The 25,015-nt window shown below is 36.0% G+C and overlaps 4 protein-coding genes and 1 pseudogene across 9 annotated transcripts; 3 read left to right on the top strand and 2 right to left on the bottom strand.

The window, feature by feature from the left end:
- Positions 1–1,861: 1,861 nt before the first annotated feature.
- Positions 1,862–4,439, top strand: LOC133671264 (probable receptor-like protein kinase At1g11050). The gene has a single exon (XM_062091982.1). It carries the CDS (start codon positions 2,050–2,052, stop codon positions 4,006–4,008), a length of 1,959 nt encoding a protein of 652 aa, XP_061947966.1. The 5' UTR covers positions 1,862–2,049; the 3' UTR covers positions 4,009–4,439.
- A 1,644-nt stretch (positions 4,440–6,083) lies between these two features.
- On the bottom strand, positions 6,084–7,198 carry LOC133670837 (GDSL esterase/lipase 3-like). Its single transcript, XM_062091435.1, has 3 exons — positions 7,136–7,198; positions 6,739–6,969; positions 6,084–6,248 (listed from the first exon to the last, which is right to left on the bottom strand). The coding sequence occupies exons 1-3, from the start codon at positions 7,196–7,198 to the stop codon at positions 6,084–6,086; spliced, it is 459 nt and encodes a 152-aa protein (XP_061947419.1).
- A 1,505-nt stretch (positions 7,199–8,703) lies between these two features.
- Positions 8,704–13,063, top strand: LOC133670836 (disease resistance protein RPP2B-like; annotated as a pseudogene).
- Positions 13,064–13,491: 428 nt separating this feature from the next.
- Positions 13,492–15,616, bottom strand: LOC133671121 (uncharacterized). 2 transcript variants are annotated; one of them, XM_062091771.1, is made up of 3 exons: positions 15,456–15,616; positions 14,786–15,089; positions 13,492–14,149 (listed from the first exon to the last, which is right to left on the bottom strand). In XM_062091771.1, the coding sequence occupies exon 3, from the start codon at positions 14,096–14,098 to the stop codon at positions 13,685–13,687; it is 414 nt and encodes a 137-aa protein (XP_061947755.1). In that variant the 5' UTR covers positions 14,099–14,149; positions 14,786–15,089; positions 15,456–15,616; the 3' UTR covers positions 13,492–13,684. The 2 variants fall into 2 exon arrangements, with proteins under 2 accessions (XP_061947755.1, XP_061947753.1); XM_062091769.1 differs by lacking the exon at positions 14,786–15,089 and having other exon boundaries at positions 15,456–15,614.
- Positions 15,617–17,875: 2,259 nt separating this feature from the next.
- LOC133671514 (probable receptor-like protein kinase At1g11050) lies at positions 17,876–24,221 on the top strand. Of its 5 annotated transcripts, none has more exons than XR_009834305.1 (8): positions 17,877–20,070; positions 20,896–21,101; positions 21,538–21,617; positions 21,735–21,921; positions 22,025–22,093; positions 22,225–22,955; positions 23,077–23,135; positions 23,315–24,221. XR_009834305.1 is itself a non-coding variant. In XM_062092282.1 (2 exons), exons 1-2 carry the CDS (start codon positions 18,107–18,109, stop codon positions 20,735–20,737), a joined length of 1,992 nt encoding a protein of 663 aa, XP_061948266.1. In that variant the 5' UTR covers positions 17,876–18,106; the 3' UTR covers positions 20,738–20,856. The 5 variants fall into 5 exon arrangements, 3 of the variants coding, with proteins under 3 accessions (XP_061948266.1, XP_061948267.1, XP_061948268.1); XR_009834306.1 differs by having other exon boundaries at positions 17,879–20,070; positions 20,899–21,101; XM_062092282.1 differs by lacking the exons at positions 20,896–21,101; positions 21,538–21,617; positions 21,735–21,921; ... (2 more) ...; positions 23,077–23,135; positions 23,315–24,221 and adding an exon at positions 20,710–20,856 and having other exon boundaries at positions 17,876–20,070.
- The last annotated feature ends 794 nt before the right edge of the window (positions 24,222–25,015 follow it).

The following is a 25,015-nucleotide window of genomic DNA, read 5'->3' as shown; positions in this document are numbered from 1 at the left end:
ACTTGAGGTCTCTGACTAAAACAGAAGGGATATAGTTTTTTATCCGACAGTTGAAACCAAGCGATAAGCATGCATATCTAAGTTGGAACAGGACACCAGTCTGACGTCCATAGCCATTAGTAGGCGTCTTCCACAAGCGACAAGCAAGCTCAAGAGGAGGAATCCGAAGAAAGAATCATGGACCTGTAAATCTGCTTGCGTGCAACTGGTGCTTGCCAATTGTCAAGTGCAGCCCGAAGACGAGGAATGGTCCATGATTGTCACTGTCATTGAGGTCATTAAGGGAGGTTCTTTTGTCACTGTCATTGAGGTCATAAGTTGTTAGTAATCTTGGCTTCAATCGGTCCTTTCCAATATAGCGGCTAAATTCGGTTCAATTTCGTGGATTAATTTGAAAATTTTATGATTTAAAATTTAATTTAGATGACTTTGTAGGGTTAACATCAAGATTTTTTTTTTAAAAGAATAAAATGAATTTTTTGATAAAAAAAATTTAAATTAATTTGGTGATGCACAATTGACTTTTCAATCCAATAACTCCAATTATATCAATTTGATAACTATATTTTTCAAAATTTTGTTTTCATCTTGATGGATTAACTATTTTTCTCCAATAATTCTAAAAATACATTTATTATATTTAATTAATAATTAAAAAATATATAAATATCTAATAGAAAGAATATAGCAAAGTTTACCAGCCATAGACATGCTATATAGATATTTGCTTATGTATTTAATATTGTGGTGTAAGTTTTTTATAATTAAATATTTTTTATTTGAAAGTATATCAAAATAATATTTTATTTTAAAATTTTTAATATTATTATATCAAAATCAATAAAAACCACTATCAATTTAATAATTTTTAAATAAAATATATTTTTAAAAAGTATAAGAAAACAAAAGTTAATGCAATGATAAAAATTCATGGAAAGACTTTTCCAATAACATGTACGTAAACAGCACAAATAAAAGTGGGAAGAAAGTTGTGGAAAATCTGGAAATTAGTGAAATAAATAAATAAATAAATATTGTAGTTTGATATTCTTTTCAGTGGACAGAATAGAATTTCACCTTGTCGACATGGATAAGATGAGCCACAAGATTTCATCTAATGGTTGCAAAAATGCCATGTCAGCGAACTTATCTTTGTGTTGACACTTCCTTAACGCAGCCAATCAGTCTTCCTTTTTTAAAAGCATTCCAGCTTTTGTCCATGTCATGCCCAACCACCATTTATTCCAATGTCAAAGCAAACCCCACCTTTTGGAGCGCGTCTACTCCACTCCCAAGCATTGAAACTGTGAATCAAGGCAACGGTTGTGTAAAATATTTGAAAATAAAATAATTTTTTTATTTAATTTTTTTCTATATTTTCAGATTATTTTTCATATATTAATATAAAAATAATTTTTTTAAATAATAAAAAAATATTATTTTTATATATTTCTAAATAAAATTATAAAATATTATTTTTAGTATAATATCAAATAAATTATCTGATATAATAATGAATCATCACGAAAAGTATGTTTTAAAAATGTATTTATATTAAAAAAATTAAATAATATATTTTAGTATTTTATAATAATTTTAATGTATTAATATTAAAAATAAAAATTATTTTAATATATTTTTAAATACAAAATATTTTAGAATAACTTACCATTCACTTATATATTAATGAATTAAAGAAATAAATTTCATGTAATTTAGGATACCTGAAATTGTTTTCCCTTTACCTGAATATTTTGAAATTTATTCCGAAGAATTACCGGAATTTTTTATTCTTAAAAGATTTTCAAACTTTTTTTATCCACATTAATTGGGATGATTATTTTTTGTTTATTTGAATGGTGCTGACCGACTGAACTTCCTGCTGCACCAACCCTTGAAGTGAGTGTTTGACCAGAACTTTCCCTTTCTTCTTCCATATGATTTTTTCGTCTTCTTCTTCCTCTCCTCTGCAGTTCAAGCCAGAGCTCATAAGCCAAGATAACAATAAATCCTCAGCAACCCTATTCTTAGCAAAATCTAAAGCTTGGCATGGGGGGCAGCAGTAATCTTGATTTCTTAAGGTTTCTTGTCTTAATATCATTCTGTCTCCCTCTCACCTATGCAGCAGCAGAAACCTCCACTTCAAACATATGCCCTATGGACCTTAACTATGTCTTAAGAATCCCGTGGAACCAAACTCTTTGTCGAAACTTCAACCCTCTTGCTCAAAATGACAATACCAACAGCACAAGCAAGCCCCCATGTTGCCAAACCATACTCTCCCTCTTTGGGGTTGCCCTATCTCAACATCTCAAAGAAACCTCTTTTTTTCAACTTCCAAACTTAGCTACCTCTAGTTCTTGCCTTCAAGATTACCAGTCAAAGCTCAGCTCCTTTTCTCTTTCCGACAATCTTGTCTCTCACTGCTTTAACCCTTTACAGTTTGTTACAGCACCTAACATCTGTGCCCGTATAGAGACATCTCAAGACTGGGTTGATCAACTTGGTAAGTCGACTTCTCTTGATTCAGATTGCCGGTCTGATCTTACTGATCTTACAGCTTGTGATTCTTGTCTTAGAGCTGGTAATAAAGTACAGTCGTTGTTGCTGTCTGCTGATGGTAATCAAACTCATGCTCAAGATTGTTTTTACTTTGCTGTTCTCTATGCTGCTGGTATTGTTAACGAGTTTGGTCCTGAAAGTGATGGTGTTGTTTCATGTATATTTGGTTTGGAATTAAATTCAAGAGTTGGTTCGGCTAGCAATTCTCATTCTGCTCTTGTTTTTGGCTTGACTGGTGCTGGTGTTGCTATTTTGGTAATGTCTAGTTTGTTAGGATTGTATCTTTGGTATGATAAGAAATGGAGAAGGAAAAAGAATCTAGGGTTTGGTTTTGATTTAGATGAACAACAAGGGTCTAGGCCTAAACTGAGGCCGAATACAGGGTCAATTTGGTTTAAAATTCGGGATCTTGAGAAGGCAACAGACAATTTCTCGCAGAAGAATTTTATTGGGAGAGGCGGGTTTGGTTTTGTTTACAAGGGGTTTTTATCTGATGGGACAGTGGTGGCTATTAAAAGGGTTATAGAATCTGATTTTCAAGGTGATGCAGAGTTTTGCAACGAGGTTGAGATTATTAGCAACTTGAAGCACAGGAATTTGGTGCCACTCAGAGGGTGCTGCGTGATTGACGATGATGTAAATTCTGATGAGAGAGGCAATCAGAGGTATCTTGTTTATGATTACATGTCAAATGGGAATCTTGATGACCATTTATTTCCATCATCGGATAATCAAATTCAAAAGCAATTGTTAAGTTGGCCTCAAAGAAAGAGCATAATTTTGGATGTGGCGAAGGGATTAGCTTATTTGCACCATGGAGTCAAGCCTGGAATATATCATAGAGATATCAAGGGGACAAATATATTGTTAGATGCTGAAATGAGAGCAAGAGTTGCCGATTTTGGGTTGGCAAAGCAAAGTAGGGAAGGGCAGTCTCATCTTACGACAAGAGTGGCTGGAACTCATGGGTACTTAGCACCCGAATATGCTCTTTATGGTCAATTGACTGAGAAGAGCGATGTTTATAGCTTTGGGGTGGTTGTTTTGGAAATCATGAGTGGGAGAAAAGCACTTGATTTGTCTTCTTCAGGGTCACCTCGTGCTTTATTGATCACAGACTGGGCCTGGTCATTGGTGAAAGCTGGAAAAGTGGAACAGGCATTGGATGCTTCTTTGTTGAGAGGTAGTGATTCTTCAAATTCAAACCCGAAGGGGATAATGGAAAGGTTTGTGCTGGTTGGGATTTTGTGTGCTCATATAATGGTGGCTCTAAGACCAACCATTCTGGATGCACTGAAAATGTTAGAAGGAGATATTGAAGTTCCACAGATTCCAGATCGACCAGTGCCTCTTGGGCACCCTTCGTTCCATGCTGATGGCAATAATTTCAGCATCTCACCAGTATTGAGTGGACCAAAATTACAGCCTGGAGCCATGCTTAGGTAAGCACTAATGTCCTTAAATGTCTTTCTTCTGCATTACCTAATGGATCTAGAGAGGTGGATGCATGCATGCGGCAGACATGCATCTTTCGGTAGTTAACTGCATATTCAAGAATGATTGGTAAAGAAGATGAATTTAAAGTATGTTGAGCCATTGAACTGTATAGTGCTCCATATGTGGAGATTAATTCATGAGCATCTCAAGTTAAGAGGTAGAAAGTTTAGGGTAGCATTAGTTGTGGAGAATTTAGTCAGAATTACCAACACTGTGATGCTTTGATGTTCTGAAGCACCCAACCTATTCTTAGTAGGATTTTGAAGATGGACATGAACGTACAGTGTGTGTTTTTAATCTGCTACTGTGTATGAAATCATTGACTTAAAGCATCAGTTTGTATATAATTGATTGAAAGGCAATAGAATTGGAATTTAAAAGCTGCCTCGTATCTAAGATAAATTGCTGAAAAAATACAAATTTACCCCAAAATTCTAAAAAGTCTAGATAAATTGCTGCTATTGGGATCAGTTTTCTTCTACTCGGTTCTTTGATTAATGAAATTTGCTTCATTCATCCTGGAAATGAATGGATTCTCAGTGAAGCTGCAGGGACCTTAACCCTATATGCATGTTATATATCAACATATGTTCACTACTTTCCATCAATATATGTATGCATATAAATCCCACCATGGCTGCTCAGCATTGGTGTTTTTGTTTTCTGTTTATTCAAGTTTTCAATATATTTCTATCACTTCCCATTGCTTTGGTCGCCTGTGCTTTTCCTTAATATGGATATCAATGATTAGTCCAAGCTGCCAATGTCCAACCTTGATAAATTGATAATATTGACATGTCCCTTTTTTCTTGGATCACTGATAATATTGACACTAAAGAGAAAATTACAATAGATCTTCTAAGTGGCCTGAGACTACAAGAGGTAGCCATATCAAGACTAGCCTACAAAAAACTTCAAATCACCATTTTATGACAACAACATTGCTTAGTAGACCAATGCCTGACAAAATCTAAAGCCAAAACAAAACTCAAAAGAGGACAGGTTGAGGCTGATTTCCGAAGCCTAAGAATATGAAGAAGTTCAGCTTCATTTCCAGTCGAGCATACCAACAGAACATGAGAAAAATACAAACGAAAGGCCACACCAACAATGTAACGAGGCTGATAAATTAAAGGCTAAAAGGTACATAACACTCTTGAACTATGGGTCTAAATGCTAGTAGTCCTTGAACTAAGACTTCTATATCACTAGTTCTTGAACATATTGTTTGATTTAACTTTTGTAATGCTGCTTCAGAATTAAGGTTTAACAATTTGTTGCTTTATTACAAGAGAGCTTGTACAGCTAGCTTTGATGTCTTTAATCAGTCTGTAGCTGACTGCAGTACTTTCTGCAGTGGAATGAGACACACAGGTAGATCATACTTTATTGCTCACATTTGCTGATAAATCTAGGTGTCGTTGGCTTTGGTCCTTTGTTACGCTACTGTGGTCGTAGAGAGTCTATTGCCGATGGCTTCTCTGCGTGAGGTTGTAAAGAACCTATTCATTAATTTGTTTCTTGCCGGTAGGGTGTTGGTCTTGTGAGCTCTCAAAGAGGTCATAATCGATAAGTGCAATTTTGTACGTGAAGAAATACCCGTGTTGATGGCATTATGGTCCAGCAATTGTTTCCACACATCCAGCAGAATTTGAAGCATCTCTTCTTTCAGAAAGCTTTAAGATGTCAAGTATTTCCTTATCATTCTGAGCAGGAATTTAAAGTTGAAAATTATCAAGTCAGTGCCACTCCCAGAATCTTTTCAGAAGGACCAGATTTAGATTTTAGAGGGTTCTAGAATTTTGAGGAGCTGATCTGATACATCGTAAACTAGTGCATTACTAAACCAAGATATGATCTTTCTGATTCCTGTGAGTGTTCTACTCAAGAACAGAACTCTGCTCTCACCTCTAATGTCATTTCTTCCAAGTCAAGATAGAACAAAGAGAAGCAAGTATTCTTTGGCTTCTGGGTTAACTAATACAGCATCTGGAAAAAAGTACACCTTGTTTTTATCATTTATGCTATTCCTCAAACAGTGTTTTGAGATTGTAAGGCCCTCCAACATCAGGATTTCCACTCCACAACAACTTTGCAAATTGATTATGAACCTCATCTGCTGGATGAATTCCATCAAAGAAGAGATATTCACTCGCATTATCGCATAATTCGAACTTGTTCAGACCACACTTGGAACCTCAATACGGACCAGCGCCACAACATGCCACTTTTATCTCCTTAAAATCTTCACATTCAAAACAAGTCATACCCTGAACTTGACAGTTAGGATAGACTTGTTATTTGACAAACACAAGCAGGAAATTCTGAATTGACATGTAGATAAAAACATACCATATTCGGTGGGATGATTTATTCTTTCACTATGTGAAGTATAGAAATCAAAATTTGAATACTTAAATCCATTAAGCTGTCTCTCAAGCTTTTTAAGGACCTTAGAGAGTTCTCTATTGTGTAGCTTTGTCAGAACTGCAACTTTATCCATGCAGCCTGAACTTCTTGTTCTAGTTCAAGTGCTCTCAGGAAGGAAAACGGCCCTATGCAGCCAAGATTGAAATTTCATCCCTCCTTATATATTTCCTGGAACAGTAAAGCGAAACCATATATAGACTATGATCGATTTGAAAAACAGAAAGAATGTTTAGGTTATTAACATATCACTTGGATACCAGATGTCAGGTTGCCAATAACCATCCTGATGTACTCGTTTCTGTTGTAGGATTGAAGCACAGTGGGGTTTGGAATGAAAGGTACAAAGTAGTCATTGCTTCCAATGCTGAACAAGTAAAGAGCAGAGGACAGCAATGTCTTAGCTACTTCATCGCTTAATTTCTGCCTTGGTAGCTTCTCCAGTTCCTTAAAATAACGTAATTGTGTTTTAAGGTCTATCACCTTTTCAATGAATGGGAACAAATGAGAACAATATTAAGATGCAGACCAAGTTAATCATGCTGGATTTGCACCAATAAGCAAATTCTACGGACTATTTAGCTGTGATGAACAAGAAGCCTAAGCTAAAACACACAAAAAGAAGGGCTTAATCAATGAGATCATGTACTTTTCCTTGATGAGTTTCCGCAAGGGCACCAGTTCCTGCAGATGCAAAGTTCACTCCATTCATCAATTGATGATTACCGGGTTGTAAATATGATTGACATCATAAAACTGCAACATTTGTTTTTTTAAAAAAAAAAAAACAAAAAAAATATTATTTGACAGAAACATAACATGTGGAATGGAATTTAGACGATATTTCTGGAACAGGACAAGATTTTGAATGAAATAAAATATATTCCAGTTTGTTTTATATTTTGAATTAGAATGAGATATACCGGTTATTTTAGATGAAACCAAATAGAATTGACAATTTTAGAATGCAAGGATAAGAAAAGATGGCTCCATGTAGTCAACCTTTTTTCAAGCAAATTACTTTTATGATCCTCTAAGTTCTAAATGTTAATCATTTTAACCTCTATATTAAAATTCCTTGCAAATCAATCCTTATATCATTGACTCATGGATGTTTAAGTCCCGCTCTAGCAAGAATGAAAGAAAATCCAGGAAAAGAACTCTTGGATAAAAGTCAACAAGTTTTAATGGATTAGAGGGTATGGAAAGAAAATTTTCACAGATATTGCATATTTTTTAAGGGAAAGCACAAAGCTGAATACAACAGAAATGTGTGTCACCTGAGGTTTCTTGCCAGTTATTGGGACAAGTTCTCATTGGTAAATGTCTCGACCAACTTTAAGGAAAACAGCTGATGATCGATGCATGATTTGTTTTAAGAACTTGCTCGACAAGAATTTCCAAGGAGCCAGGAAAATCGTAAGAGATTCTGAGGCTATGGCTCTGTAAGGATATCTGCCTTGCCTAGACATGAAATACACTGAGAGACATCACATAAAACCATTCCTTGCATTCTTAGCTTGTTGGAATTGTATGTTTAATTGTTAGGGAACAGAAGATATTGAAGAGATAAACCCAGAATTACCAGCAACAGGACAGGCACATTAAGATCATCAGTATTCCCTAATGTGTGTAGACTTTAATAGCTTTGTAATGAGTCACAGATTCTCAAATGGCATGAATATCCTTTCAAGAACTTGCCATTGTCCATTCATAGGAACTTATTAAACTTGATATGTGTTGTAGCAAAGTTGAACGACTTAGGAGAGGATAAAGGTATGATCATCATTTTTGTTTTTATCCCCTCATTATTTTTTCTCTATTTAAAAGGTCTGAGAGGCACCAACGTAGTTAGACCTGCAAGTAATGTGAACTTCTGAAGACTTTCATCTTCAATCATGTAACAATGAAAGCTAATATTTTAAATCAGTGCATCTGATGAAGTTCTGAACTCATAGCATGGCTTTGAGTTTTGATGGTAAAGAAGCATTACACTTTCCTTGAATTTCTCACCATTTTCACTGATAACAAATACATGTTTGAGTTGAAAAGATATCAATTAAATTTTATTTTGAGATGTTTTTCTATTAAAAAAACATTCTAAAAATCACTTAGAACTGTTTCAAATAGCTATACAGAAGCCTAATAAGTTGTCTAATGTATTTGACAGCAACCAGACCAGACATCATGCATGCTGTAAGTCTATTATCTAGATATATGCATTGTGCAAGTGAAATTCATTTTCAAGCAGCAAAGAGAATTCTCAGATACATAAAAGGCACAACTGATTATGGGATCAAATTCAGTCAAGTTGGAGAATTAAATCTTCATGGTTACTTTGATAGTGACTGGGCAGGAAACATTGATGACATGAGAAGCATCTCTGGTTATTGGTTCAACTTTGGTTCAAGTGTTTTTTCATGGAGCTCAAAGAAACAAGAAATTGTTGCCCAATCTACAGCAGAAGCTGAATACATTGCTGCCACTGCCTCTGCAAACCAAGCAGTTTGGATAAGGAAACTATTGACAGATTTGAATCTGAAGCAAAATGAAAGCACACAACTGTTTGTGGACAACCAAGCTGCAATATCAATCTCAAATAATCCAGTATTTCATGGAAGGACAAAACATTTCAAGATTAAATTTTTCTTTCTGAGAGAAGTTCAACAAGAAGGAGAAGTAAAGTTGCTTTACTGCGAAATAGAGGAACAACATGCAAACATCTTAACAAAAGAACTTCCTAAGCTCAAGTTTGAGTATTTGAGACAGAAGTTGGGAGTTTGCAGCTTCAGAGTCAAGGAGGAGAATTGTTGACCAAGAATGATTTTAGAAGCAAAATAAAATCTCAGCAGAATCTAAGTTTGTTTACAGTTATTAGAGTTTGTTTCTTGTTGCTAGTCTAATGGCTATTTTTATTCCATGTAACAAAAAATCAGATATCCTAGGAGAATATCTTGCAATTCTGTTTTTTTTTATTGTATAAATAATCGTATTGAAATTCAATAAAGTAAGTGTTCTGCTGCAAATACAATATAAAGCTTTTGTTTTCTCTTCAATATATACAACAGTAGAGATAAATCAGCATAGAGTGCAAAAAGTCATCTGCTTTATGTCTTTGGATTTCTAAAAGAAACCAGTTTTTGTGGTTTATTGTTCGAATATTAGCACTGATGTTTCATGGGTAGATTTATTTTACTAATGGAGATAAACCCACCAAAGAGAGAGTTAAACTAACAACATTAAAGTTTTACCCCATAAATGCCACGCTTATATTCTTATTTGTGTAGACTATGTGTTCATTCTTAAACAGTGTTGAATCTTCTTTCTTGTTCTATTTTATTAGAAATAGCGAAAGGTTTATTTTTTGTACTTGCCGTTCGGGGACTATTGTCAGATATGGCCTTGTGTGTGTGTGCGCGCGCGCGTTTTCCTCTTCATACTGTGAGTCCATCTTTGCTGTTATAGAGCCTGAAGCTGTTGAGTGCATTATGGTATCTGCTTGTAATTTACAATGAAGACAGGCAAATACAGACCTTTATTATAAGACCTGTATGTCTCGTCTCATTTTGTGGTACATTACTAGCCGCTAAATTTGCGTTGATTTTTTGGAAATTTTAATGAGCAACCAACTTCAACATAAAATTTCTATGAATTAGATAAACATTTTGAGAGTTATGGTGTGTTCAATTTGGTTGAAGTTTGTTAATGGCCCATTTTCTTGCCAGGGAATCGTGCACTGGTAACTTTCAAATATTAGTTTGTCAAGTGGTAAGTTGAACCATTTAGATCTTTTGATTCTTGTGCTTGATAGAGAATGAAATTACCTTCATGATGATGTTGTAAACCCAGAAAGCAGAAACCATTAGCTAATGATAAAGATATCTCCAAGGTATCAAAATGTAAAGAAAGGACCTTTGACAATGCATTCGCTACTCTTTGCTTTCCTATTGCATTATACATGCAACAGAACTCACACTCAAAGTAATGTGGAGAAGAACAATAATGGCATGTAACTATCATTTTATGGTACTCTCTCTTTCTTCTAATTTGAAATTTATATTCATGAGCAAAGGCTTTAACCTGGTTCTTTTAAGGAACATGGCTTCCATGAGTTCCAAAGATTCCTCTTCATCATTTCCTTCTCATCCTTTTTTCAAATGCTCGATGGCATTATGATGTCTTCTTAAGTTTCAGAGGTGAGGACACTCGCAAGAACTTCACAGACCATTTGTATGCTGCATTGCATCAAAGAGGCATTATCATCTTCAGGGATGACCTTAACCTCAAGAGAGGAAAATCCATTGCACCAGAACTCTTGAAAGCAATCGAGGGATCAAGGATTTTAGTTAGATTTTTAAAAATTAGGGAAAATCCATTGCACCAGAACTGTTTCAAATAACAACACTCTATGGATGCACGATTTGCTTCAACAAATGGGTTGGAAGCTTGTTCGGCAAGAATCTCCAGAGGAACCAGGAAAACGCACCGGGCTATGGCTTTATAAGGATATTGATCATGTCTGGACAAAAAATACAGCATGACACCCTGTGAAAAAACTCTTTCTTGGAACTGTATAACTGTGTTTGGTTTTCTTTAGATTCTTCAGTTTTCCTTTTGCTAATTTGCCTCTTTGTCAGGCAACAGAGGATGTTGAAGGCATGTCCCTTTACTTACCAAGACCAGCAGGGGCACAATTAAGTGCTCTATCATTCTCCAAGATGACAAAACTAAGATTGTTGCTCATATTTCGTAATGTTCACTTCTTCCATAGCCTTGAATATCTTTCTAATGAGTTACGGATTCTCAAATGGGATGAATATCCTTTCAAAACGTTGCCATTGAGTTTTCATCCAGAGGAACTTATCGAACTTGATTTGAGTTATATTCAAGTTGAACAACTATGGAAGGGAAAGCAGGTATGATTACCACTTATGTATGTTTCATTTGTTAAACCAAAAAAAGGGGAAAAGTTCATGGAAACTGGTTTTCAGTGTTTCCTTCTGCTTCTTAACAGAATTTTAACAAGATGAAAGGCATCAATCTCAGTCACTCCCTCGATCTTGCAAGACACCAGTTTTAGAGAGGTCCGAAATCTTGAGAAGCTGATTCTTGAAGGTTGCACAAAATTGCATGAGACTGACCAATCAGTTGGAGTTCTCGAAAGCCTCGTTTTATTAAACCTGAAAGACTGCAAAAAGCTTGCAAGTCTTCCTAAGAGTATATATGGTTTAAAAGCCCTCAAAACTTTCAACTTATCTGGATGTTCAAAACTTGAGGATAGGCTGGACTGCTGGAGGAATTGGGTTATGCAGAAAGTTTGGAGGAGCATGATATAAGTGGAACTGCTATTAGACAACCACCATTTTCCTTCTCTCGCTTCAGAAAGCTTAAAAAGCTATCTCTTCGTGGATGCAAAGGACAGCCGCGTAAGATTTGGATGATGTTTTTATCCTCGTTTCGAGAAAAAAGGACAAATTCCTTGAGTTTGTCATTGAATTCATTCTCAGAATTGTGCTCTTTAATAGCGTTGGATTTAAGTAACTGCAATCTACAGGAAGAATCAATTCCCAGTGATTTCTGCTGCTTAACTTCATTAAGAGTTTTAAACATGAGTGGCAACAACTTTACTAGCCCACCTGCAAGTATCCATGAACTTTCCAATCTTAAATATCTATATTTGGATGATTGCAAGAGGCTTCAATCACTCGAGTCACTTCCTTCGAATCTGAACTTTGTAAGTGCTCAGGCTTGTACCTCATTGGAAACGTTACCAGAGACATTGAACCAGTGCAGCTTGCAAACTCCGGAGTTAAATCGTTCCGTAGCTTTTCTTTAGTTGAGAATCAAGGCCCCAGCCACATTCAGTTTCTCATGTCATTGAAATGCCTGGTTGATTTCGGTAACTGTCTCACGTTTGCTTACTCTTGTCACTTACTCCCAAAGGGTTTTCTTAGATTTCGAGAGCTGGTTAATGGAGCACCTAGATCTGACATTGTTGTTTATGGAAGTGAAATTCCAAAGTGGTTCGACGATTATCAGAGTTTGGGCTACTCAATAACTATACAGCTGCCACCAGTTTGGCGTGATAGGAATTGGGTGGGATTTGCTTTTTGTGCTGTGTATGTAAACCGTGATCATTCATTTTCTAACTTCTGCAATATTCAGTTTCATTGTGCTAGTGTGATCAGGAGCCATAACCAGAAAAAAATAGAGGGCGTTTGCTCACACACCTATGTACTTGAAAATGGTTATGTAGAAAACCAGGTTGATCACACATGGCTCTTCTATTTGCCTCGTTGTGCATTATTTGATATGGATTGGCAGGATACAACCAAGAACATGCATTACATTGAAGTTAAGCTCATAGACTTGAGTGGACAGTTCCATGTGAAGAAGTGTGGCGTTCGCTTCGTTTACAAGGACGATGCACTAGAGTTCTTCCCAATATTTGACTGATTTTTCAGCTCAAATGTGAATTTCAATTTTCTACGTGAAGAATTTGAGAAAATCAGCACTGGATGGTATCTGACCTATGATGGCTCTGACAATGATGAAGCAGAATCCGGTGGAAAAGGCAGAGCAACGTTGTTCGAGGTGTTAGCTTTTGTTCCAACTTCATTTGGACTTGATGGAACTTTATGCAGTCTATCAAGCTTTATTGATTAGCAACGTTAAGGTTTCTAAAATCATTAAAATTGTTATTTCCTTGAAAACCTAACCTTAAACATACTCAGTTCAATGATGCATTTGATCTATTCAAAATGGAAGTACATTTTACAAAGTAAGTAGATATTTATTCAGTTTATAAAAACAATTAATTTTTTTATAAAATAAAAAATTATAATATATATTATTTTAAAAAAAATTAATTAATATTTAATTTTAATATAACATTAATCATAAATATTTATAAATAGAAATCTCATAATTATAATAACTTTATAATTTTTTTATAAAATTTTTTTATTTTAAAATTTTTTTCTTTACTTTATATAAATAAAGTCATTATTAAAATTAAATATATTTCCATGAAAAAAAGTAATATCCCTTATACCAATCAATTAGCTAACTAACATAGCTAATTTTATTTTCCAACTTTGAGAATGTTCCAAAGAGCGATATCACAAAGGTTTTTCCATAATATTGTACTACTTTAGGGAGGGAAGGAGAGCAGAGTGGTGGTAGAAAGAACGACACTTCAGCAGCCTGCACCTTGAGAGCATGAAGCAAATGTCTGATTGTATGACCTTTCCCAATTCTGCCCATCAAAGTGCTTAATCTCAACATGAGTGAGAGTCCCAGGGTCAACACATCTGTAAGTAATTGAAACCCCATCTGGATGTGATCGTGGAACGTAAAACGAAGTTATGCCACAGAACTTACAGAATGTGTGCTTTGCTGTATGTGTGCCAAAAGTGTAGGTTGTAAGAAATTCTTTGGAATCTCCAAGAAGCTCAAACTTTTCAGAAGGGACAATGAACTGAATGTTTCCCCTCATGGAACAATCAGAACAGTTGCAGTTCCAAGCGACAACACTACTTGGTGCTTGGACTCGCCACCTTACTCTCCTGCAATGACATCCTCCATTATGGATAACCATGTCTGATTCCATTCACGAAAGCACTGGTTGGAAATGGTGGCTTCTCCTGGATGAATCTGGAGGCTGCAATCAATAAACAAATATGCAAACAATACATAGCAGTCAGCGATGGGATAGCAAGTATTCAGAAATAGAGTCCCAGACTGAAAAATGTGTCAGCTGAAATACTCTCTCCTGAGAAATGCAGGTGTGGAATTTGTTTTCACTTGAAATTACATTACGATTCAGTAGCTAAGGGGAAGGAGGCCGATTCAAATGATATGAAATTGTTTATAAGCTTACAAATAATGATGGCGGGACAAAGTTTAAGTGTTTATGTATAATATCCAACAAGCAAGCGTAATTTCTGCTACACATTGAGAATTCATTAGAAACAACTGCTTAAGCCAGATCAGGTGGAAATTGGTAAATGGAAACAAGAAGGAAACCAAGTTTTTAGAAAACTTCATTGAACACCGATTACAATAAGAGAAAAAGTAAGAAAATGGGAAGATGGAAAGAGAAATGAGGTCTAATGGCCATTGTTTTCAGCATCCTTAAATATGCAGAAGTGAGAAATGCTTGGGTCTTGGATGCGCGGAAAACCACCTAGAACTTTTCAATACCTATTATCAACACACTTCATATTGGCCGAAAGAAATCAATTAGCTTCATTAGATTTCAGTCTATTTCGTTCTCAATATAACTAAATATCAATACCCTTTTCTTCTTCACCACATCAAACACTTGTCGCAACAAGTTCCTTCACCCATCTCCGACCTCAGATGAAAGACTTTCCAATCACTACTGGTGCTTTTCCAAGAGCCAGCTCCATCCCTCCCATGCACCTATTGACACGCCCTTCAACCAATCTCGCTCTAAGAAATATTCACCAATCTACTGTACTGACCTAAAACAGCTAGAAAAAAGATCCCCGTCTTCAAATACCCCATCAAACCCCAGCTCAAAATTCCACCGGAGATCCCTAGTAGCAGCTTTGAAACCGAAGCTACAAAAAGTCCCCCTGTTATGAACACATGTCAATAGATCATACATGCATCAATCAAACACTAATCCTTCTCTTCTTATTAGAAACACATGTCAATAGATCATGCATTTCTTTCCATTGCCTAAAGCAGTAACAGTCCTCCTATATCACCAACTTGGTCCTTCTAAATCTTCTTTATTGAATCGAACCCACAAACACTTTCTCAGTACTTTGTTGATCTAAACTCCAACATATATAGTTGCCAGGATAAACTAACATCTTTAGTATCTATAAATTCCAAACCACAATAGATGTAACTGAATTTAGCAGACAGAGAAACAACATATAATATAACACAAGATTATCATTAACATCGATAATAAGAGAAGCAAAGAGATTTACCTGAAGAAAAAAAAAGTCAATTTTGCTGGCTGTAGGACTGTTGCTCAAGCCTCGTGCTGGCAACAAATGCTGCTTTCAGCTGTCTGAGAATGTGTGTGTATATATTGGAGGCTCTTTTTTGGGTACATTCTATAGGATTTCATGTGTGTTTCTTAGCCGAATGACCAATAATGGGCCTAAAACACTTGTAAAAATGTGGTGGAGAGTCTTACAACCCATGGCCATATATGCCTGGGCTCTTCCATAAAAGGTAATTGTCAAGTGGTAAATATAACTTCATTTAATATCTCTACAGAAACCCAGGTTTCTAGTAATAAAAAAAATCTTTATATATGTCAATGGTGAAGTCGAATCTTCCACTTTGTCTCTCAAGCTTTTTAAGGACCTTAGAGAGTTCTCTATTGTGTAGCTTTGCCAGAACCGTAACTTCATCCATGCAGCCTGAACTTCTTGTTCTAGTTAGTTTAAGTGCTCTCAGGAAAGGAAAACAGCCCAGTGCAGCCAAGTTTGAAATTCCAAATTTCATCCCTCCTTATATATTTCCTGGAACAGTAAAGCGAAACCATATATAGACTATGATCGATTTGGAAAACAGAAAGAATGTTTAGGTTATTAACATATCACTTGGATACCAGATGTCAGGTTGCCGATAACCATCCTAATGTACTCGTTTCTGTTGTAGGATTGATGAAGCACAGTGGGGTTTGTAATGAAAGGTACAATGCAGTCATTGCTTCCAACGATGAACAGAGGACAACAATGTCTTAGCTACTTCATCGCTTAATTTCTGCCTTGGTAGCTTCTCCACTTCCTTAAAATAACTTAATGGTGTTTTAAGGTCTATTAAGATGGAGACCAAATTAATAATGCAGACCAACTTCAATGAATGGGAACAAATGAGAACAACATTAAGATGCAGACCAAGTTATGTCAAGTGCAGCCCAAAGACGAGGAATGGTCCCTGAGTTGCCACTGTCATTGAGGTCATTATTAAGGAAGGTTCTTTTGTCACTGTCATTGACTCATTGAGGTCATAAGCTGTCAGTAATCTGGGCTTCAATCGGTACTTTCCAATATAGCGGCTAACTTCGGTTCAATTTCGTAATTTTATGATTTAAAATCTAATTTAGATGACTTTGCAGGGTTAATATCAAAAGAATTAAATGAATTTTTTCAAAAAAAAAAACTAATCTGAATTAATTTGGTAATTCATAATTGACTTAACAAATTAATAACTTGAATTATTTTCCGGTTTAAATTTTATATCAATTTAATAACTATATTTTTCAAAATTTTGTTTTCATCTTGATTGATTAAACTCTTTTTCTCCAATAATTTTAAAAATACATTTATTGTACTGAATTAATGCATCAAAAATTAAAAAAAAAAATCTATTAGGAAAAAGATAGCAAAGCTTCCCGCCATAGAGATGCTATATAGATATTTAATTGTTGTGTATTTGATATTATGGTTTTGTTTTTTAAAAAATATTTTTTATTTAAAAATACATTAATATAATATTTTATTTTAGATTTGTTTTTAAATATTAACATATCAAAACCAATATAAACCACTAAAAAATTATCAATTTAATATTTTTTAAGCAAAATATATTTTTTAAAAAAATTAAAATTTCCACAATCCTAAAAATTCATGTGAAGACTTTTCCAATAACATGGACATAAACAGCATCGAGAAGGGCAAATAAAAGTGGGAAGAAAGTGGTGGAAAATCTGAAAATTAGTGAAATAAATAAATAAATAGGGATGAGATTGTCGATCGATATGGATAAGATGAGCCACAAGATTTCATCCAATGGTTGCAAAAATGCCATGTCAGTGAACTTATCATTGTGCTGACACTTCCTTAACTCCGTCCATGTTTCCGTCCATGTGACGCCATCCCATCCTTTATTCCACGGTCAAAGCAAACCCCACCTTTTGGAGCGCGTTTAGTCCACTTCCAAGCATTCAACCTGCAAATTACGGTTTGTTTTGACTGTCTAAACATATTTTTTTAAGAAATTAATTTTTTATAATTTCACATCAATGCTAATATAAAACTTATTATTTTAAAATAAAAAATATTTTAAAAAATAATTATTATTATATTACTAAACAGATTATCTTACATAAATTTCTTTTTAATTACTTAACAACTTGAAAACACTTGTCTGATTAGATTTCACTAAAACAACTTTTTTTTTATTTAACTTGAAAAACTAACTATTATTAGAGTAGAATCGTGGATTTTTCAAGTAAATTTGGCGAGCTGAGTTTAGCACTCATTGCAATGTAGGGTGAGCGTTGGGGTAGTTCATGTAATTTAGGATACCGTGAAATTTTCCCCCCCTTACCTGAATATTTTGAACTTTATTCCGAAGAATTACCGGAATTTTTTATTCTTAAAATTTCTTCAAACTTTTTTTTATCCAAATTAATTGGGATGATTATTTTTTGTTTATTTGAATGGTGCTTACCGACTGAACTACCTGCTGCCCCAACCCTTGAAGTGAGTGTTTGACCAGAACTTTCCCTCTCTTCTTCCATATGATTTCTTCGTCTTCTTCTTCCTCTCCTCTGCAATTCAAGCCAGAGCTCATAAGCCAAGATAACAATAAATCTAAGCAACCCTATTCTTAGCAAAATCTAATGCTTGGCATGGGGGGCAGCACTAATCTTGATTTCTTAAGGTTTCTTGTCTTAATACCATTCTGTCTCCCTCTCACCTCTGCAGCAGCAGAAACCTCCACTTCAAACATATGCCCTATGGACCTTAACTATGTCTTACGAATCCCATGGAACAATACTCTTTGTCGAAACTTCAACCCTCTTGCTCAAAATGACAATTCCACCACCACAATCAAGGCCCAATGTTGCCAAGCCATACTCTCCCTCTTTGGGGTTGCCCTATCTCAACATCTCAAAGAAACCTCTTTTTTTCAACTTCCAAACTTAGCTACCTCTAGTTCTTGCCTTCAAGATTACCAGTCAAAGCTCAGCTCTCTTTCTCTTTCCGACAATCTTGTCTCACACTGCTTTAACCCTTTACAGTTTGTTACAGCACCTAACATCTGTGCCCGTATAGAGACATCTCAAGACTGGGTTGATCAGCTTGGTAAGTCGACTTCTCTTGATTCAGATTGCCGGTCTGATCTTACTGATCTTACAGCTTGTGCTTCTTGTCTTAGAGCTGGTTTTACAGTACAGTCGTTGTTGGTGTATGCTGATGGTAATCAAACTCATGCTCAAGATTGTTTTTACTTTGCTGTTCTTTATGCTGCTGGTATTGTTAACGAGTTTGGTCCTGAAAGTGATGGTGTTGTTTCATGTATATTTGGTTTGGAATTGAATTCAAGTGTTGGTTCAGCTAGCAATTCTCATTCTGCTCTTGTTTTTGGCTTGACTTGTGCTGGTGTTGCTATTTTGGTAATGTCTAGTTTGTTAGGATTGTATCTTTGGTATGATAAGAAATGGAGAAGGAAAAAGAATCTAGGCTTTGGTTTTGACTTAGATGAACAACAAGGGTTTAGGCCTAAACTGAGGCCGAATACAGGGTCAATTTGGTTTAAAATTCAGGATCTTGAGAAGGCAACAGACAATTTCTCGCAGAAGAATTTTATTGGGAGAGGCGGGTTTGGTTTTGTTTACAAGGGGGTTTTATCTGATGGGACTGTGGTGGCTGTTAAAAGGGTTATAGAATCTGATTTTCAAGGTGATGCAGAGTTTTGCAATGAGGTTGAGATTATTAGCAACTTGAAGCACAGGAATTTGGTGCCCCTCAGAGGGTGCTGTGTGATTGACGATGATGTAAATTCTGATGAGAGAGGCAATCAGAGGTATCTTGTTTATGATTACATGTCAAATGGGAATCTTGATGACCATTTATTTCCATCATCGGTTAATCAAATTCAAAAGCAATTGTTAAGTTGGCCTCAAAGAAAGAGCATAATTTTGGATGTGGCAAGGGGATTAGCTTATTTGCACTATGGAGTCAAGCCCAGGATATATCATAGAGATATCAAGGGGACAAATATATTGTTAGATGCTGATATGAGAGCAAGAGTTGCCGATTTTGGGTTGGCAAAGCAAAGTAGGGAAGGGCAGTCTCATCTTACTACAAGAGTGGCTGGAACTCATGGGTACTTAGCACCCGAATATGCTCTTTATGGTCAACTGACTGAGAAGAGCGATGTTTATAGCTTTGGGGTGGTTGTTTTGGAGATAATGTGTGGGAGAAAAGCTCTTGATTTGTCTTCTTCAGGGTCACCTCGTGCGTTGTTGATCACAGACTGGGCCTGGTCATTGGTGAAAGCTGGAAAAGTGGAACAGGCTTTGGATGCTTCTTTGTTGAGAGGTGGTGATTCTTCAAACTCAAATCCGAAGGGGACAATGGAAAGGTTTGTGCTGGTTGGGATTTTGTGTGCTCATATAATGGTGGCTCTAAGGCCAACCATTCTGGATGCGCTGAAAATGTTAGAAGGAGATATTGAAGTTCCACAGATTCCAGATCGACCAGTGCCTCTTGGGCACCCTTCGTTCCATGCTGATGGCAATAATTTCAGCATCTCACCAGTATTGAGTGGACCAAAATTACAGTCTGGAGACATGCTTAGGTAAGCACTAATGTCCTTAAATGTCTTTCTTCTGCATTACCTAATGGATCTGGAGAGGTGGATGCATGCATGCGGCAAACCTCCTTTGCGAGTTAACCAAGAATGATTGGTAAAGAAGATGAATTTAAATTATGTTTAGCCATTGAACTGTATAGTGCTCCATATGTGGACATTAATTCCCGAGTTTCTCAAGTTAAGAGATAGAGAGTTTAGGGTATCATTATTTGTGATTGAATTTAGTCAGACATACCAACACTGTGATGCTTTGATGTTCTGAAGCACCCAAAATTTGTTGAGGCTCGGTAACCTATTCTTATAGTAGGATTTTGAAGATGGACATGAACGTACAGTGTGTGTTTTTAATCTGCTACCGTGTATGAAATCATTGACTTAAAGCATCAGTTTGTATATAATTGATTGAAAGGCAATAGAATTGGAATTTAAAAGCTGCCTCGTATCTAAGATAAATTGCTGAAAAAATACAAATTTACCCCAAAATTCTAAAAAGTCTAGATAAATTGCTGCTATTGGGATCAGTTTTCTTCTACTCGGTTCTTTGATTAATGAAATTTGCGTCATTCATCCTGGAAATGAATGGATTCTCAGTCAAGCTGTTGGTTATAATTTTTTTTGTTGCAGAACACAAGTGCATGCAAAACAGATGTAAAGAAGAGTTTGTAGAAGAAGTTTTTTATTGATCTCAGAATTCTCTTTAAATAGAGTTAGAGTTTTACTTGGAAACAAAGACAATTTAAAATTTAAAAACATTGCATAACAACAGATCAGATATGATCAGTAATTTATTCCTAAAATCTTGGTCTTCAGCAGAGATCTTCATTGACGAAATACATGCAACAGCAACAGCACAGCTTCCTAGTCTTCTGCAGCTTTCTAAGACATTTCATCAACACTCCTCTTTGTCTTAACAGCAGCAGATACCAAGCTTTCTTCGTAAATCTTCAAAACTTGCTTTTGGAAGAGCTTTTGTTAGAACATCTGCAATCTGGTCATTAGTTCTGCAATATAGCAGAGTAACTTCTTCTTCTTTTTGTGCTTCTCTTAGAAAATATAACTTGATTTTAAAATGCATAGTTCTGCCATGAAACACAGGATTATTTGCAATAGAAATTGCAGCTTGATTGTCAACATAAATCTTTGTTGGTTCCAGTTGATTCATATGCAGATCAGCAAGAATTTTCCTTATCCAAATAACTTGATTGACAGCAGCAGTAGCTGCTGCATATTCAGCTTCAGCTGTGCTTTGAGCTACACTATCTTGCTTCCTTGAACACCAAGAGAACATGCCTGATCCAAAACTAAAACAGTAGCCTGAGGTGCTCTTCATGTCATCCACAGAACCTGCCCAGTCACTATCAGAGTACCCATGCAGCATGAAATTCTGAAGATGAGAGTATTTTATTCCATAGCTTATTGTACCTTTGACGTATCTTACTATCCTTTTTGCAGCTTGAAGATGCAATTCACTTGCACAATGCATAAAACGTGACAGCAAGCTCACAGCAAATGCAATGTCTGATCTTGTAGCTGTAAGATACATTAAACATCCAATTAAACTTCTGTACTGACCTTCATCTGCTTTGTTTGTTCCATCATTCTTGCTGAATTTTTCCTTCAGATTCATAGGTGTGCTTGTGCTCTTGCAGCTTTCCATGTGAAATTTCTTCAATATCTCTTTAGCATATTTCTGTTGACATATGAAGATTCCATCATCACTTTGTTTCACCTCCATTCCAAGGAAGTAAGACATCAACCCGAGATCTGTCATCTCAAACACATCAAACATCTCTGCCTTGAATTCTTCAATTTGTGTCTTATTACTTCCTGTTACAAGTAAGTCATCAACATAAACAGATACAATAATTAAGTTTGCATCAGCTCCTTTTACATACAACGTTGCCTCACTTAAACTTTTAACAAAGCCAAGTTTATGTAGATGATCATCAATTCTGCTATACCATGCTCTAGGAGCTTGTTTAAGGCCATACAAAGCCTTTTTCAGCAGGTAGACCTTCTCCTCTTGTCCCCTGACTTCAAAGCCTCTTGGTTGCTCTATGTAAATCTCCTCCTGCAGGTATCCATTTAAAAACGCAGACTTTACATCCAGCTGATAAACTTTCCAATTCTTTTGTGCAGCAACTGCAAGTAGTAATCTGATTGTGTCCAAGCGTGCTACTGGTGCAAACGTTTCTGAAAAATCCACACCAAACACTTGAGCATAGCCCTTCACAACTAATCTGGCTTTGTATTTGTTTATAGAACCATCTGCATTTTGTTTGGTTCTATAAACCCATTTGACTCCTATGGCCTTCTTGTGTAAAGGCTTGTCCATCAGCACCCATGTATCATTCTTTTCAATCATTCTAAGTTCCTCTTGCATTGCTTCAATCCATTCACTCTTCTTTACTGCTTCTTCAAATTCTGCAGGTTCACAGATAGCAATATTGCTACTTTCATAAATTTCAGCTAATGATCTTGTACCTCTTACTGGTTCATCGTCAAAGTTGTCATTAGTAATCTCCAAGATTGGAGATTCTTGCTTCTCTGTTGATGATTCCAGCTTTTCTTCTGGTTGCTCCCACTTCCATTGCTTATCTTCCATAAAGTTGACGTCTCTACTTACCAGAATTCTTCCATTTTGAGGCTGGAAGATTCTGTAAGCTTTTGATGGACTGTTGTATCCAATGAATACTCCTGGTTCTGACTTCTTATCCAGCTTATCTCTTTTCACCTGTGGTACATGAGTGAAACAAATACAACCAAAAATTTTTAAATGTTGCAGGTCTGGTTTGTATCCAAACCAAGCTTCAAAAGGAGTTTTTTTCTGCAAGGCTCTGGTTGGCATTCTGTTCAGCAGATACACTGAGGTATTTGCAGCTTCAGCCCATAATTTCTTTGGCAACTCTTTTTCGTGCAGCATACATCTAGTCATTTCCATGATACTCCTGTTTTTTCTTTCACTTACACCATTCTGTTGAGGTGTGTAAGGTGCAGTAAGCTGATGTTCAATTCCAGATTCATCACAGAATTGTTGAAATCTCCCACAGGTATACTCCTTTCCATTGTCTGATCTTAATGTCTGAATCCTGCACCCACTTTGGTTTTCCACCCATGTTTTATACTTCCAAAACACATTAGCAACTTCTGATTTGAATTTAAGAAAGAAAATCCAACAGAACCTGGAATAATCATCAATGAAGATGATATAATATTTGCTGCCATTCAGTGAAGCTGTACTCAAAGGACCTCCAACGTCTGTATGTACCAGCTGAAGTTTTCGTGTTGCTCTCCAGGTTGCATGAGGGAAAGGTTTTCTGGCCTGCTTACCATATTGACATGCTGCACAGTTTGCTGACCTGTTCTCCAGTTGTGGTACTCCTTTTACAAGAGTATGTTTTTGCATATACATAAGCCCTGCATGATGAAAGTGTCCAACTCTTTTATGCCACAATTCGTCACTGCATGTTTTTGCAGAAAACACACTCTGCTCCTTCTCCATAAGGTTTAAAGTAAAACCTTTTGATTTCATTTTTACCCTGAACACGTTGTTGCCCAAGTTGTCTTTGATCAGACACCATTGATCTTCAAAACTTAATTTGAAACCTTTTTCCATAAGCTGTCCAACACTAAGCAAGTTTTGATCAATGTCAGGCACATATAAAACATCTGAAATATACTTCAAACCTGACAAACTGTTTAAGACAACAATTCCTTTGCCTTTGACATCAATGTAATCACCATTTCCAATTTTAACTTTGGAAATAGTCGTTCTGTCAAGTTCTTTAAACAAATCCTGATTGTTTGTCATGTGGTTTGTGCAGCCACTATCAATCAACCAAGAATCATTCGAACTATTTCCTGTTGAAAAACATGATGCAACAAACAGCTGCTCCTCTTCAGGTTGTTGTGCAACAAGATTCGCCTTTTCTTCATTTTGTTGTGTCCTGCAGATTTTTTCAACATGTCCAATCTGTCCACATTTTCTGCACTTGATATCTGGTCTCCACCAGCACTTGATCGGCTGATGATTTGTTTTTTTACAGTAGGTACATGGTGGAAATGTTTCCACCTTGTTTCTGTACGTTTGAACCTTTTTCTTCTTGATGAATCTCCTGTCTTTGCCTCCTCCTTGATATTGAGTTCTTGCTTGAAAAGCTCCCTGCATTGATTCTTCAAGTCTCATTGATCTTCTTTGTTCTTGTGCCTGCAGTGCATTTGTTAATTCTCCAAGAGAGATGCTGGTTAAGTCTTTTGATTCTTCTAATGAAGAGATCTTAGACTCATATTTTTCAGGCATAGTGACCAGTATTTTCTGCACAATTCTGTCATCAGAAAATTCTTTTCCAAGCAATCTTACTTTGTTTATTATGCTTAACAATCTGTCAGCATAATCTTTGATGTTTTCGGTTTCCTTCATCTTCTGCATTTCAAATTCTCTGATTAAATTCAGAACCTGCATATTTTTTGTTCTTTCATTGCCTTGATATTCCTTTTTAAGATAATCCCAAATACCTTTTGCAGAATCCAAATTCATGATTCTTGTGAATACTGTATTTGATACTGCAGCATATAAGCAAGCTTTGGCCTTGGATTTTCTTGTCTTCTTCTCCTTGTGATAGTTGGATTTGCAGGCAAGTCAGGAACAACATAGTTTTCTTCCACAGCTTCCCAGAGATCTAGCGCCTCCAGATGCACTGTCATTCTGATGGCCCATGTTTCATAGTTTTCACCATTGAAGATTGGTGGTGAACCGTGTGAGATGATTGTTTCAGAATCCATTTTGTGTTTTTTTGGTTGTGTTTGTGGTTTGATTTGGTTTGTGTTTTTGTTTCTCTCAACTCACAAGTCCCTCAAGATAAACTATTGCTCTGATACCAATTTGTTGGTTATAATTCTTTTTGTTGCAGAACATAAGTGCATGCAAAAC

The sequence above is a fragment of the Populus nigra genome, chromosome 13 (assembly GCF_951802175.1).
Source record: "Populus nigra chromosome 13, ddPopNigr1.1, whole genome shotgun sequence".
Classification (NCBI taxonomy): Eukaryota; Viridiplantae; Streptophyta; class Magnoliopsida; order Malpighiales; family Salicaceae; genus Populus; species Populus nigra.
This window is presented reverse-complemented; position numbering and strand designations above follow the sequence as displayed.